The 13,173-nt window shown below is 47.9% G+C and overlaps 1 protein-coding gene across 3 annotated transcripts in view; it reads right to left on the bottom strand.

The window, feature by feature from the left end:
* Positions 1 to 13,173, bottom strand: part of RARG (retinoic acid receptor gamma) — a 127,732-nt gene that overhangs the window by 44,460 nt on the left and 70,099 nt on the right. The window contains exon 1 of one of the 3 annotated variants that reach the window (XM_081848975.1): positions 5,783 to 6,141. The exons of the other annotated variants lie outside the window; for them this stretch is intronic. Within the exon in view, the coding sequence (XP_081705101.1) occupies positions 5,783 to 5,927 (145 nt within the window). The 5' untranslated portion in view covers positions 5,928 to 6,141. Of the gene's footprint in view, positions 1 to 5,782; positions 6,142 to 13,173 lie in introns of those variants that run through there. 3 annotated transcript variants of the gene reach the window in all.

Raw genomic sequence — 13,173 nt, 5'->3', positions numbered from 1 at the left:
CAATGTGGCGAATCTCCAATCACACGATCACTAGACCCAGTATTTCCTTGTACCCACACCAGGTGACTGTTAAACCAGGCTCTGGGTAATGGGTAAGGGAACCTGTGTCCCTCCAAATGTGGTTCAGCTTCTAAGTCCAATCATTACTGACTACAGTATTGTCTGTGTTGTCTGGTGTGGATGAGCGATGGGACTCCAATCACATCTGGAGGATCACAGCTTCCACACACACACTCTCTTTTAGGTTTTCCATGTGTCACTAGAAGATTCCTTTTTTTAAAAAAAGCCAAAAAGAAGCAACCAGAGTTTAAGCCTTTAAAGCTCTGGAATTTTACTTATATATTGAAATCGGATTCCTTTAAAAAGAAAAAATAATAATGTTTTAGATCACTTTATGATATATATTGTTATGATGGCACAGGCTAAATATTATTAAACATGAAATTGGCGGGGAGGAATCTCAAAATTTATTATTCTGGAAATTATTATTCCATGCACGGAGGCCAAAGAATTAGAAATATAACTGGTATAGTTATGTTAACACCACTGATAGCTGCTCCCATGCATGAGGCCTAGGAATGAAGGTTATAGTGAGAGGGACAGACAGCAATATGGGGCACAGCAAAGAATGCAAGCCCACATCTGCTCAACCTGTTACCCTCCAGAGGTTTTGGATGACAACTCAAATCAGACCACAACCAGCACAGCACCAGGATGAAGAAGGGCTGTGCCAGAGAATTTGAGTTAAGAAACAATAGCAGCCTCGTCCAAAACTCTCCTTCCGCAGGGCACTCATCCATAGGGTAGGGCAGCTTTCACACAGGCATGCCTATCCTGGGTGGGATTCAGAAAAGGAGAGGTGCTTTTTGTGCATACAGACACAGGCACTAACAAACCACACACACATTTACGCTAATGGACTGCCTGGATGGATGTCCTTTCCTAGAGCAGCTTTCACGGCATGCAGGTGAACAGGACCTTGTTCTATCCAAGCCAAAGTAAGCATGGTTTATTCCAAAGCAGGGGCCCTCCTTACGGTTCATGTTTTTTAAAACAGAGCATGCCAAGTTTGCAATCCTGAGTGTTGCTCTGAGCAGTTCTGGGTCCTTTTATCTGTTGATGAATCTCTTACAAATCAATTCACCGCTAAGCAGCCAGCGAGGAAGAGAGCGAAGGGACAGGACAGAATCTGGAGCAGCCTCTTACAGATGCCATCAGCAGCTGCAGAGCACTTTTAGCTCCACAAGTCTGGGAGACATTCACCACCATCCCCCACCACTCCTCTTTTGTTTCATCAGCCAGGAAGGCCACCAACCCTCAGACCAACCCCTGCACAAAGCCAGTGGTCCATCTACACTGGCCAACTCAGGGTCCCTGCTGTTCCTGCCCTTCCTCGCCCCCCTCCCTGCTTAATCCGGCTAGAGGAGTAGGGGTTGTTGGAGGGCTTTAAAAGCCTAAATTGCTGAAATTGAGGAAATTCCTGCCCTCGCCTTGCCGGAGCTTCAAACAAGCCATTTATAACCAGCCGTAAACTGTTTGCAGCTGGGACACTATACAAGCCATTTGTCTCAGCAGCAGCATTCCTGATGGCAGAGAGCTTGTCCCATACCTCTTACACACCATAATATACACACATCCCACAGAGTGCTCACATATCCTACACTCATCATAGCCACATGCCTCTCCCACCAACATGATGCCCATCATGGTCACCACACTTGCATACTTGTACTTGCATACAGGCAATACCAATGCACTTTCAAGGCATCGCATGTTTATGTAAACAAACATTGTGCTGATCAAACACTTGCAATTTTGCCTATAACACTCAAATACGCTGCGCATGCACATCTCCTGCCACATTTCCACACACACATCACACTTAACCTAAATAACTCTAAGCTTCTTGTGAGCGTTTGCATCCAGGACTACTAAAGTCTTGGCTTGCTTCTTTTCGTTTTGCAATGAAAGCAGAGATTCTCAAGCTGCTGAATTCCTCACCCACTAGAAATGTCTGTGCTTGCGCCCAGAATTGTGGAGAATATTCAAGGTCCTGTGTCTACTTTTCTAGCAATGTTTACGGTCTCTAAAATGAATATGGTGTCCAGGGTCACTAGTCTAAGTCAATAGCCAGTGGGCCCATGATCCAGACCTCCCACACAAGATCAGTTTGGTGGATGAGCCTTCTTATTATCTATCTCCACCACTGCTTGCCAGAAAGAAAAGAAAAAAATCAGGCCATGACTCCGGGTAGATGTGACAAGGCCAGGTTCTAACCTCTGCTCAGCCACAAAGTTTGCTGAGTGGTTTTGAGCCTGCCATGCTCTTCTTTCAGACTAACCTACAACTCAAGTGCTATTGCGGAGAGAAGCAAGACTTGCTATGAAACTCTAGTAAAGTTATATATGCATGAAAAATAACACAATTTGCTGCTGTTGCGAGGGCCTTTATCCCTAACGCCAGACTAGAGTTTCATTCACCAGTATTACATAACTTTTATGTCATCTAGAGATTCAGATTTCATAGGGAGTTAAGCTGGCTAAGGCTGGATGGCATGTCATTGGTGGCACAGCGACTGTGTATTCACTCAGGAGAGGCCACTCCATAGATACAGAAGCTCACATGTCCTCCTATGTCATATTTCCATAACAGTTGCGCAACCAAGGCCTAGTTTTCAAAGCAACCATTGTGGGTAGCCACGTATCCCTGTAGGTGCTGAGACATGAGGAAGACTTGCAATAAAGTTCAACAAAGTTACTGGTCCACGATTTTATTTTTACCAATTTGTCTGACACACAGACCTTTTGTTTCATCATACCTCTGTGGCACATCAAGGCGAACCGCCCTGAGATCTTATGATGAAGGGCGGTATAGAAATCTAATAAATAAATAAATCAACGCAGAACAGGGTTGGAAAACCTGTGGCCATTCAAATGTTGCTGGACTACAATCTTTGATCATTGGCCATGCTGGCTGGAGTTGACAGGTGCTGAAGTCCAGTAACATCTGGATGGTCACATGTACTGTATGTATCAGGCCTGGGGAACCTGTGGTCCCCAGATGTTCCTAGCCCCAGTCAGCATAGCCAATGGGTCAAGGGATGATGGGAGTCATGTTCCAGCAACACCTGAAGGACCATAGGTTCCCCACTCCAACACTCACAGAAGCAGTTGCCCCTTTCTTCTGGATAGACACTTTTTTGTGCCAGATGGTGGAGGATCACTGACGCCAAGGCAGATAAACCATAAAACAGAGATGTGTCACCACAAAAATCAAGCAAAGTTAAAAACTTGGTGCAGAGGGGATGCCTCAACCCTCTCTCAGTTTTGCAGCTACTTCCGCAATAAGGAGGAAAGTGCTGGTTGACACGAGCATACACCAGCAAATGGTCTCTTCCCCTGCACCCCCTGTACCCAAATAATAAAAGATGGCATGGTGCTACTCAAAAAGTCAAACATCAGCAAAGCCTTTCCCTTTTTTTCTGGGCTTCTGCTGGATATTAGAATGACTCTTAGGGTGCTCCTGTGATGAGGGCTTGTTATGTCCCCCTCTGTACAATAACGCTTTATCTGATCTTTTAATTGCGTTGAGATGTTTTCATTGTACGCTCCTCTGTATTGTGCCCTGTCCTGGGATCAGGGGATGATGGGCAGATGAAAAGCACTACTAACAACTAAGCCAACAAAACAAACAAACTGGCCCATCCTTACCTTTCCTGCATTACCACCAGGTATCCTCCTCACTCTTTCCTTTGTCAGCTCCTGACCCTTCCTGCCCTCCTAAAAGTACACTTCTTAGCCAGAAAGAAAGAGAGAAAGAGGGAGGGAGGGAGAGACCAGATCAGTTCCAGAGCCCCAAAAAGTTCCTGGCACTCCATGGGTACTAAGCACTTATTTAAGCAGCAGTAGTCACTAGAACTGCAAGCCATCTGCTAAGTGGGAAATGAAGCCCTGTGGGCTGTTATAACCTGTAAAGAGTTATATCTGTAAAGAGAGTGGTGCCAATATATTTGTCAAGCCTATCTCGAAACTATAGCCTATAGAATCCCAAATTCTAGATGGCATGGGTTACTTCATGGTGATGAAAAGGCACTCTGACCTTGCCCAGGGAAACTTCTCCCTTTATCATTTAACATGTTTCTGAGTTGAAGCTTGATCTTAAAACCAGGTCCCTGACTGAGCCCTGACTCGAATTCAGCTTCAGAATCCACCCTCTGTAATAAAAAATCCCTGTTTCCTTGGAATGGCTATTGCTGAGTTTTTATTAAACAGCACAGTAGTAAGAATTTCTTATTTCCACAGTGTTCTACAGTCCTCACACAAAGAAGGGCGCAGCTTCTGGTTGTGCCTCTGCAACCTTCTGCAAGCGCTCGGGGTGGGAGAAGGAATCCGCCCACAGTTCAATTATAGACCTAGGCAGGAAGCGACGCGTTTTGATTTCCAGGCGCCGGCGAAAGAGTTAAAGTGCCACATTTCTTGAGAGCGCTTTGGCAGCCAGGCTGGGGTGGGGCCGCTCCAAACGAAACCGCTTTGAAAGCGAGCTCCCCTCGGGTAAGGAGGGGGGGGGGCGGGCGGGAGAAAGGGGAGCGGAGCTTAACCCTGCATCCTCCCCAGGTGCCCCTAAAGGTGATGGGGAGATGTCTTTGCACCACACCGTGTGTGTGTGTGTGCGTAAAAATATCAAAGGATTGTTCTTCTGCAAGTTGTAAACACTGGTGGTGGGTGCCAAAAAGCGGGGAAGGAAGGGAGGGAGGGAAGCGATTTGGCAGCTGCTCAAAGAGAAAAGGGAACGCAGGACCCGCTGGGGACACCCTTGGGTGTTTGACAGATCTCGCAAACAGCCCCCCCCCCAAGCCTCCGCTTCTACTTCCAGATTTCCAGATTCCAATAGTGTCTACAGTCTAGTGTGTGTACCAAAATAAGGACGCAACATTGCCTAACTAAAGGATTCTGTTTGCACGGCGTGGTAGACTACAGCCAACCCCCCCCCCCTTTACTTTAAATCCAGGAAAGATAGCAAAAGTAAAAAATTAAACGCCCGCTGCCAGGCTTTGTGAAGGATGAACGCCCCCCCCCCGTCTTCTAGGCATCGTCTCCCAAAAGAAAGTCTTCCTTCCTTTCTGCCGTTCCTGATTTACTCCACATCCCCTCCACCCACACCCAGGTCGCCAAGAAACTTCAAAGTTCCCCCCTCATCTGGTGTTCATAACCCGCGTTTCCACATCAAGACAAAAGAGTCACGAACGAGAGGGATCCCCCGTTTCCATGTAACCGAGACAGAGTAGATCGCTGCCCAGATTACAGAAGGAGGGGGTTGCAAACGTCCCAGAGCTTAAGTCACGCAGCCCCCCCTTTTTTTTTGCAGAGGAAGGGGGGAGACCCATAAAATTTCGGATCCCGACCCGCTCTCTGCTCCCCCACCCCACCCCTCCCCACGCCTCTTTCGCGGCGCAAGAGTTCCGAAGCAGGGAAAGAAAAAGTTGGAAAATTGGAACGCGAAGCAACCAATCAGGTCCGACGGGACGCCGAACAGCGCCCTCTAGGAAGATGCCCACCCGGATCCACTCGCGCCCAACGCCCACGCGCGGTGATTCAAAAGAAACAAAACAACAACAACACAAAAAGCCCTGCCCCCAACCCGTGTCAACACTCGCTGGACGCGGAACCCAATTCATTCTTTGGCATGCGCGTGGCACCCCGGGGACGCACCCTCCCCAAAGGAGCCACCCCACCCCAGACCAAAAACAAAACCCCCAACCCCAGCACGATCTCGGATCACCTACATTGCAAGCTGGCCGGCTGGGGCCACCCGAAAGGATCCAAGCCCACGAAACACGGGCTTGACTTCCGCAGCATGCACGGGCTCCGGTTGGTAACATCGTAGAGTTGCCGCGGGGTGACGGCGAACGCCTCCATGCAGTCGTACATCTCCGGAAACAATCCGTTTGGCGTGGAAGCGGGCGGCGGATCAGACAAGGAATGGTGGTGGGGATGAGGAGGAGGAGGAGGATGGTGCGTTTGTGATTATGATGATCCTGGAAGAGTTGGAGATGTTCCGCGCCTCCCACAGCAGACGCGCAGGGGGCTTGGCTTGGCTGCGCCCCCACATGCAAAGCTTCTCGGCTGCACGCGCGCAGGGCGCACGCCGCGAGCGGAGCTGGTCGCCGGGGATCGGTTTCGCTGCCTTGCTTAGAGGGCTATTACCTTGGGGGCGAAAGCGGCGAAGGACTTCCAAGCTCGTGGGTGGGGCTTGGAGCCGAAAAGGGGTGGGCCATGTGGGAGGGACACACATACACACAAAATCCGACGCAGCAGCCACACGGACGCAACAACGCTCCGAGGAAGACCTAGGAAACGCGCGCAAACACGGATTCGGCAGGCACGCAAGAAGAAATCAATAAGGGTCACAGTCCCTGCAGGGCTATCCATTTGCACTGTATTCTTCGTTCTTTTCCAAGCCACACTCGCGATGACAGGAAGAGGGGGGGGGGGGTGAACAACTGCCGAAAAGCTCTCAAAAGTTTCGCAAAGGGGCAAGCTGATTATTCATATTTACTGGGAAGTCTGTTCTCCTGAGAAATGCGCAGCTTCTGCCTAAAGCGTGTGGTTCACACAATCACTGCTCTTGCAAAACTACACAGCCATATCCACCATCCTTGATATTGCTGGTTGAAATCCTCATTTCACCTATACAGTGGTACCTGGGGTTACATATGCTTCAGGTTACAGACTCTGCTAACCCAGAAATAGTGCTTCAGGTTAAGAACTTTGCTTCAGGAGGAGAACAGAAATCGTGCAGCAGCGGCGCAGCGGCAGCAGGAGGCCCCATTAGCTAAAGTGGTGCTTCAGGTTAAGAACAGTTTCAGGTTAAGAACGGACCTCTGGAACGAATTAAGTACTTAACCCGAGGTACCACTGTATAAGCCAACACTGAAAAGAGAGGTGGTGGGTGTAGACCTCCATTATCGTTTTTTGCCACTTTTTCAAGACTATGGCAAGGTCCTCAAAAGGTGTATTACGAAAACGGCTAATGCAACTGAAGTGAGCTGGTGTCAACACAGGATGTGTTCTCACAAGGTCTCCTGGGCATACCCAGGAGTGCTTGGGGGGGCATCTCCCCCCCCCCAATCAAGTAACTAAATAAAAATACTTAACTGACCAGATGCAGATAACTCGGTTCTGGCTCCCCACCACATAAAGCCTGCCCACCTAAGAGAAATCCTGACTACGCCCAGGCAAGGCCTTTTAATATTAATTAGTTATTCCCCCATCACATCAATTCCTCCATAGTCAAGTTAAAGAATGGAAAGTGTTTATTTTATTTATTAAATGTGTCAGTCGCTTTGCCCAGGGCAACCCAAAGTGACTTCCAACTAAACAAATAGACAATAACCCCCACATAGATATATTAAAACCAAGAGGAAATACACATTTAAAACATCCCTTTCTCACTTCTAAATGGCCAAAGATAGTCAAAGGCCTGGTTTTGCCTGGTGCCTCAAGATATACAATGATGGCAGCAGGTGAGCCTCCCAAGAAGAGCGTTCCACTAACAGGGAGCCACCACAGAAAAGGCCCGTTCTCATGTAGCTACCCTCTGGACTTCTAGTAGAGGGGGCCCCCAAAGAATGGTCTCCCATGATGAGCACAGGTGTTCTGTTCCCTACCTGCTCTGCCTCATGTCTATATATATGGGTGGAATGGGCATTGGGTTTGGAATTACATCATCAAACAATGATTGATAATTCGTACTAATGAATTCAAAGACAAGGGGTGAGATATTGAGAATCCACCCTAGCGTGCATTTTGTGTGCGTACCATTCAGGATATTTAAAGAACTGCTGGTTCATAACTCAGGTTAGTAAGCGAAGGTTTGCACAGTGTTTCCGCATGGGCATGAAGCCCCTTCACACAAGCCACAATTAAATCAGAAAGGCTCTAATTAACCATAGCTTTCCATTTCCTCTTAACTAGGAAAATACGGTTAGTAGCTCCAAACAAGCTACCATGTTATAAAGCAATGAAGCTGGTTACCCGTTTTAGAACCAGTCATGATGTTAAACTAACTTTAAACTCTGTTTTAATTTCCCGGCTTATCCTGAAGCTAGTAATCATAGTTTTCCGGTTCAGACAACATGGGAAACTGCAAATAATTAAAGACTTCTTGGTTTAACTGTGGCCCACATGTGCAGGCAAAAGGCTTGTGCATACTATAGCCTAAAAGGCAAGATCACCTAAACATGGCCACGGAGTGATGTAAACACCCATTTATTTTTATCGATGATTTTTAATCTGTATCAGTGAGTACAAAATCAGTACATGGTGGTTAATTTGAATTTAATTAAGGAAACTAGAGGGTACATAGAGTAAATATCTGGGACCTGTGCATATATATTCACACTGCAGAACAAATTCAAACCTTGGTTGTCGAACGCAATTCGTTCTGGAAGCCCGTTCGGCTTCCGAAAATGTTCAACAACCGAGGCGCGGATTGTGATTGGTTGCAATATCTTCTTGCACTCAAGCGGAAGCTGTGTCAGATGTTTGGCTTCAAAACCAGGAGCACTTTCTTCCGGGTTTTCAGTGTTTGGGAGCCGAAACATTTGTTAACGGAGCCATTTGAGAAGCGAGGTTTGACTGTACAAACTTTCTCTTTCAGTGCTCAGTTCTATGGTCTCTCACTTTTTCTCTTTCTCCCCCACACTTTCAGACCTTGATTTCAGCAACTTCATAGTGGTGCAGTAAATCTGGGTAGAGCTGTGAGCTGGGCACGTGGTGAGCAAAGCAACTGCACAACTGCTTTAAACACAACGTAAAAACCCACCCCAGATCTGCTCAGCTCAGGAGGCTGGCCTGCTACTAGTTTGGTTATGTCAAGGATGCCGGAGTTGGATGTGCAGAAGATGTGCAGAAATCAGCAGGTAAAACCCGTTCGCAGCATGGAAATAAACATTATCACCTGTTAATTCCTGTAGATCAAACTACTGCTGTTCAAAAGCTGGCGACCTAACTGGCTACCTGGGGGTTGCTCTTACTTGTCACAGGTGGCTTCAAACAAAATATCCTGCTGTCTTTGTAAAGTTAGAGGAGTATTATTGAGCCAAGTTTTATTGCAGGGATGCGGAACAGCCAGCCCACAGTGTCTTTGGATCCAGGCTACAGCCTCTCCTCTCCTCTCCAACTCTGCCCCCTCCACAGCAATAAAGGTGTTTTTTTTGGGGGGGGGGAGTTCCCATTGATGCCAATGGAAGCTTCCCCCTGCCAAAAAAGCCAAATTGCCATGTGTGGAGAAGGAGAGAATTGGGGGTTGTGTCACAGATAGGGAGGCAAGGGTTAACATTCTACTCCCCACACAATGTGACCCCCTCCAAATCATAAGTGGTAATTAGGCTTAGAGAAAAAGCTTCCATTGACATGGCAGTTCTTGACTATAGAAGCCTTTCTCCAGGCAAAATGAAACAAATCAACAGAATAATATTTTTATACTAGGACCGCAGGCATACCTAGGGACCCTTGCACCTTTGGCAAGGAGTTGTATTGGCACCCACCACCATGTCCAAGAGCTTTAAAATAAAATAAAATCTGGAACTCTGGAGCTTTCCCCACAAAAACCTGTTTTTTAAAGCTAATGTGCAACAAATGGCAATCCAGGTTTTCTGCGGATTGCTGTTTGCTCCGATTCAGCTTTAAAGAGTGTGTGGACATGGACCTTTAAAGCACAGACCATGCCTAGAAAATGTGGACAAGCCCCTCGTTTGAATAGCTTTCAGTCTTGCTGAAATAAGGTCCGGGCAAGTTGCAAACGCTCGCACAGGAAGCAGTGATGGCCACCAACTTAAAAAGGTAAAGGGACCCCTGACCATTAGGTCCAGTCGTGACCGACTCTGGGGATGCGGCGCTCATCTCGCTTTATTGGCCGAGGGAGCCGGCGTACAGCTTCCGGGTCATGTGGCCAGCATGACGAAGCCGCTTCTGGCGAACCAGAGCAGCGCACAGAAACACCGTTTATCTTCCTGCCAAAGTTGTACCTACTTGCACTTTGACGTGCTTTCGAACTGCTAGGTTGGCAGGAGCAGGGACCGAGCAACGGGAGCTCACCCCGTCGCGGGGATTTGAACCGCTGACCTTCTGATCGGCAAGTCCTAGGCTCTGTGGTTTAACCCACAGCGCCACCCATGTCCCTGCCACCAACTTAGATGGCTTTAAAAGAGGATTAGACAAATTCATGTATGAGAGGGTTATCAGTGACTGCTAGTCCTGATGGCTCTGCCCTGCCTGTACAGATGGAGGCAGCAACACTTCTGAATACCACTTGCTGGGAGAGGGCTCTTGTGGTCGAATCCTGCTTACGGGTTTCCTACAGGCAAATGTTCAGCCACTGTGAGAACTGGATGCTGGACAGGATGGACCCCTGACCAAATAGCACTGACCAAAAAGCAGGAGTAAAAACTGAATTCAGTTTTAAATATATTCTGAGAGTCATCTACTCTCTGTCTCACATGGACGTTGATAGGTTTATCATATAAACAAGCACAAGAAACCAACACCTTTTCCGAGCATGCCTCTCTCACAAGTGTTGACTTAAATTCTCTCTCTCGCACACACACTCCCAAGCTGCATACCTTCATCTTAATGCCTCCTCACCGACATCCCTCAATCCCCAAACCACAATTGCGGCCACCAGAGGATGCATCCCTGACCATCTGCTTTGCAAGCAAATTGCTCTTCCAGCCAAAATCCAGGTTCTGCCAAATCAGTGACAGGGATGAGGAATGCAGAACATTATTCTGAGAAACCACGGTAATCCCATGTCACTGATGGACAGAATGGCTACCAGTTGGACCGGGTCAGAGTCGACAGGCCTAAGTCAACTATCACATTTTGTTGGGTGAAGGAACTGATCCTGTTCCCAGTGCCCTCAAAGCAGAGTAGCAACAGTGCAAGAAAAGGGTCCCGCAAAGCCCCACCTGTTGACTCTGCTCCACAAAAGTTTGTACCATAATAGGACGTGTTCATCTTTAAGATGCTACATGCCTCCTTGTCATTTTTGCCGCTCGAGTTTCCTCTATCCAATCCATCCATGAAGCCTTTTAATAGAATATTAACCATACAAGTTGGAAGGGACCATGAGGTTCATCTAAGTCCAACTTCCTGCAATGCAAGACTCTTTTGGCCAATGTGGGGCTCGAACCCACAACCTTGAGATTAAGAGTCTCGTGCTCTATCGACTGAGCTATGATTTTGCACAAGTAGTGAGCCATACCACGTGTGTTTGGCAAGGCAGCTCATCTCCGAAAATGGGTCTAGACTCAGCGTGGGGGACCTCAACCCTGGGGACCAAAGGCAGCCCCTCAGTCCTCTCTATCTGACACCCCCTGGAACTTTCCCCAGGCCCCCTCATTGGCCACACCCTTCACTGGCTTTGCTTTTCACCCTCTTTGGGGTGTTTTTGCTCTGATGAAGCTACTTCCTTGCCTGGATGGAGAATAAGGTAAAGGTAAAGCGACCCCTGACCATTAGGCAAGGCAGCTCATCTCCGAAAATGGGTCTAGACTAAGTGTGGGGGACCTCAACCCTGGGGACCAAAGGCAGCCCCTCTATCTGACACCCCCTGGAACTTTCCCCAGGCCCCCTCATTGGCCACACCCTTCACTGGCTTTGCTTTTCACCCTCTTTGGGGTGTTTTTGCTCTGATGAAGCTACTTCCTTGCCTGGATGGAGAATAAGGTAAAGGTAAAGTGACCCCTGACCATTAGGTCCAGTCGTGGCCAACTCTGGGGTTGCGGCGCTCATCTCGCTTTACTGGCCGAGGGAGCCGGCGTACAGCTTCCGGGTCATGTGGCCAGCATGACTAAGCCGCTTCTGGCGAACCAGAGCAGCGCATGGAAATGCTGTTTACCTTCCCGCCAGAGCGGTACCTATTTATCTACTTGCACTTTGACATGCTTTCGAACTGCTAGCTTGACAGGAGCAGGGACCAGGTAACGGGAGCTCACCCCATTGCGGGGATTCGAACCGCTGACCTTCTGATCAGCAAGTCCTAGGCTCTGTGGTTTAACCCACAGCGCCACCTGCGTCCCGTGGATGGAGGCTAGAGAGGGGCATTTGAGACTGTGCAGAAACTAGCTCACACTTTACATTTGTGGGTTTGCCCACCACTGGCATGTGGAAGGCTGCCCACAAGAGGATGCTTCCCTCAGGCCAGAACATGTCCCCGCTCCCCAATCTATTTTTTCTTTCTTTCAAGGAAAAGGAACGTGGGTGTCTTCTGTCTTAGCCAGTCATTAGGACTTATGTGGAACTCCACCCCACCCTCCAGGAGCAGAATCCGCTTTTTATCCAGCAGCTGCATTCATGGCAGTGCCAGAGACCATGGCTCATAACATGCTCTGATAACAAACAGCCATGCTGCACAGCCAGAATGTCAGTGGCTTCCCTTTGGAAATTCAGCTCACCTCCTTCCAGAAAGGAACAGCTAGCATAAGTATGGGGCACTGCACTGTCAAAACACCTGACTCACAAACGGAGAGTCCTTACGGGCTCATCAAAAACAGAGCACTTTTGTTCAACACAGTGTTAAGATTTTCTCCTATGTCAGCTTGACTGCACAGCCCACTAAATCCCCTGCTCTACAGATAAATATGTGGAGAAGCTTTATTGAAAACCAGATTGACTCAACTTTTCAGACCCCCCAAGTGTCCCTATTTTCCAGGGAAAGTCCCAGATTTACAGAAGCTGTTCCGGTTTCTGATTTGATCCTGGAATGTTCTGCTTTTCCTTAAAGGTAAAGGTAAAGGTAAAGGTAAAGGACCCCTGACAGTTAAGTCCAGTCGCGAACGACTCTGGGGTTGGAGCACTCATCTTGCTTAGGACGTCCCCTATTTTCATTAGAGCAATGTTGGAGGGTATGGAGTTATCCGACCCCCCAAGCTAAAGATAACTAACTACATAACCTTTGCAAGACATCTGAAGGCAGCCCTGTATAGGGATGTTTTTAAAACAAGTTTTTAAAAGTTTAGGTTTTTACATATGTTGGAAGCCACCTAGAGTGGCTGGGGCACCCCAGTCAGATGGGCAGGGTAAAAATAATAAAGTAGTAGTAGTAGTAGTGATGTCCCTATTTTCATTGGAGAAATGTTGGAGAGTATGCCTTTTTCTTCTTAATGCAATAGTT

Source organism: Podarcis erhardii (genome assembly GCF_964252035.2).
Source record: "Podarcis erhardii genome assembly, chromosome: 2".
Lineage (NCBI taxonomy): Eukaryota > Metazoa > Chordata > Lepidosauria > Squamata > Lacertidae > Podarcis > Podarcis erhardii.
This window is presented reverse-complemented; position numbering and strand designations above follow the sequence as displayed.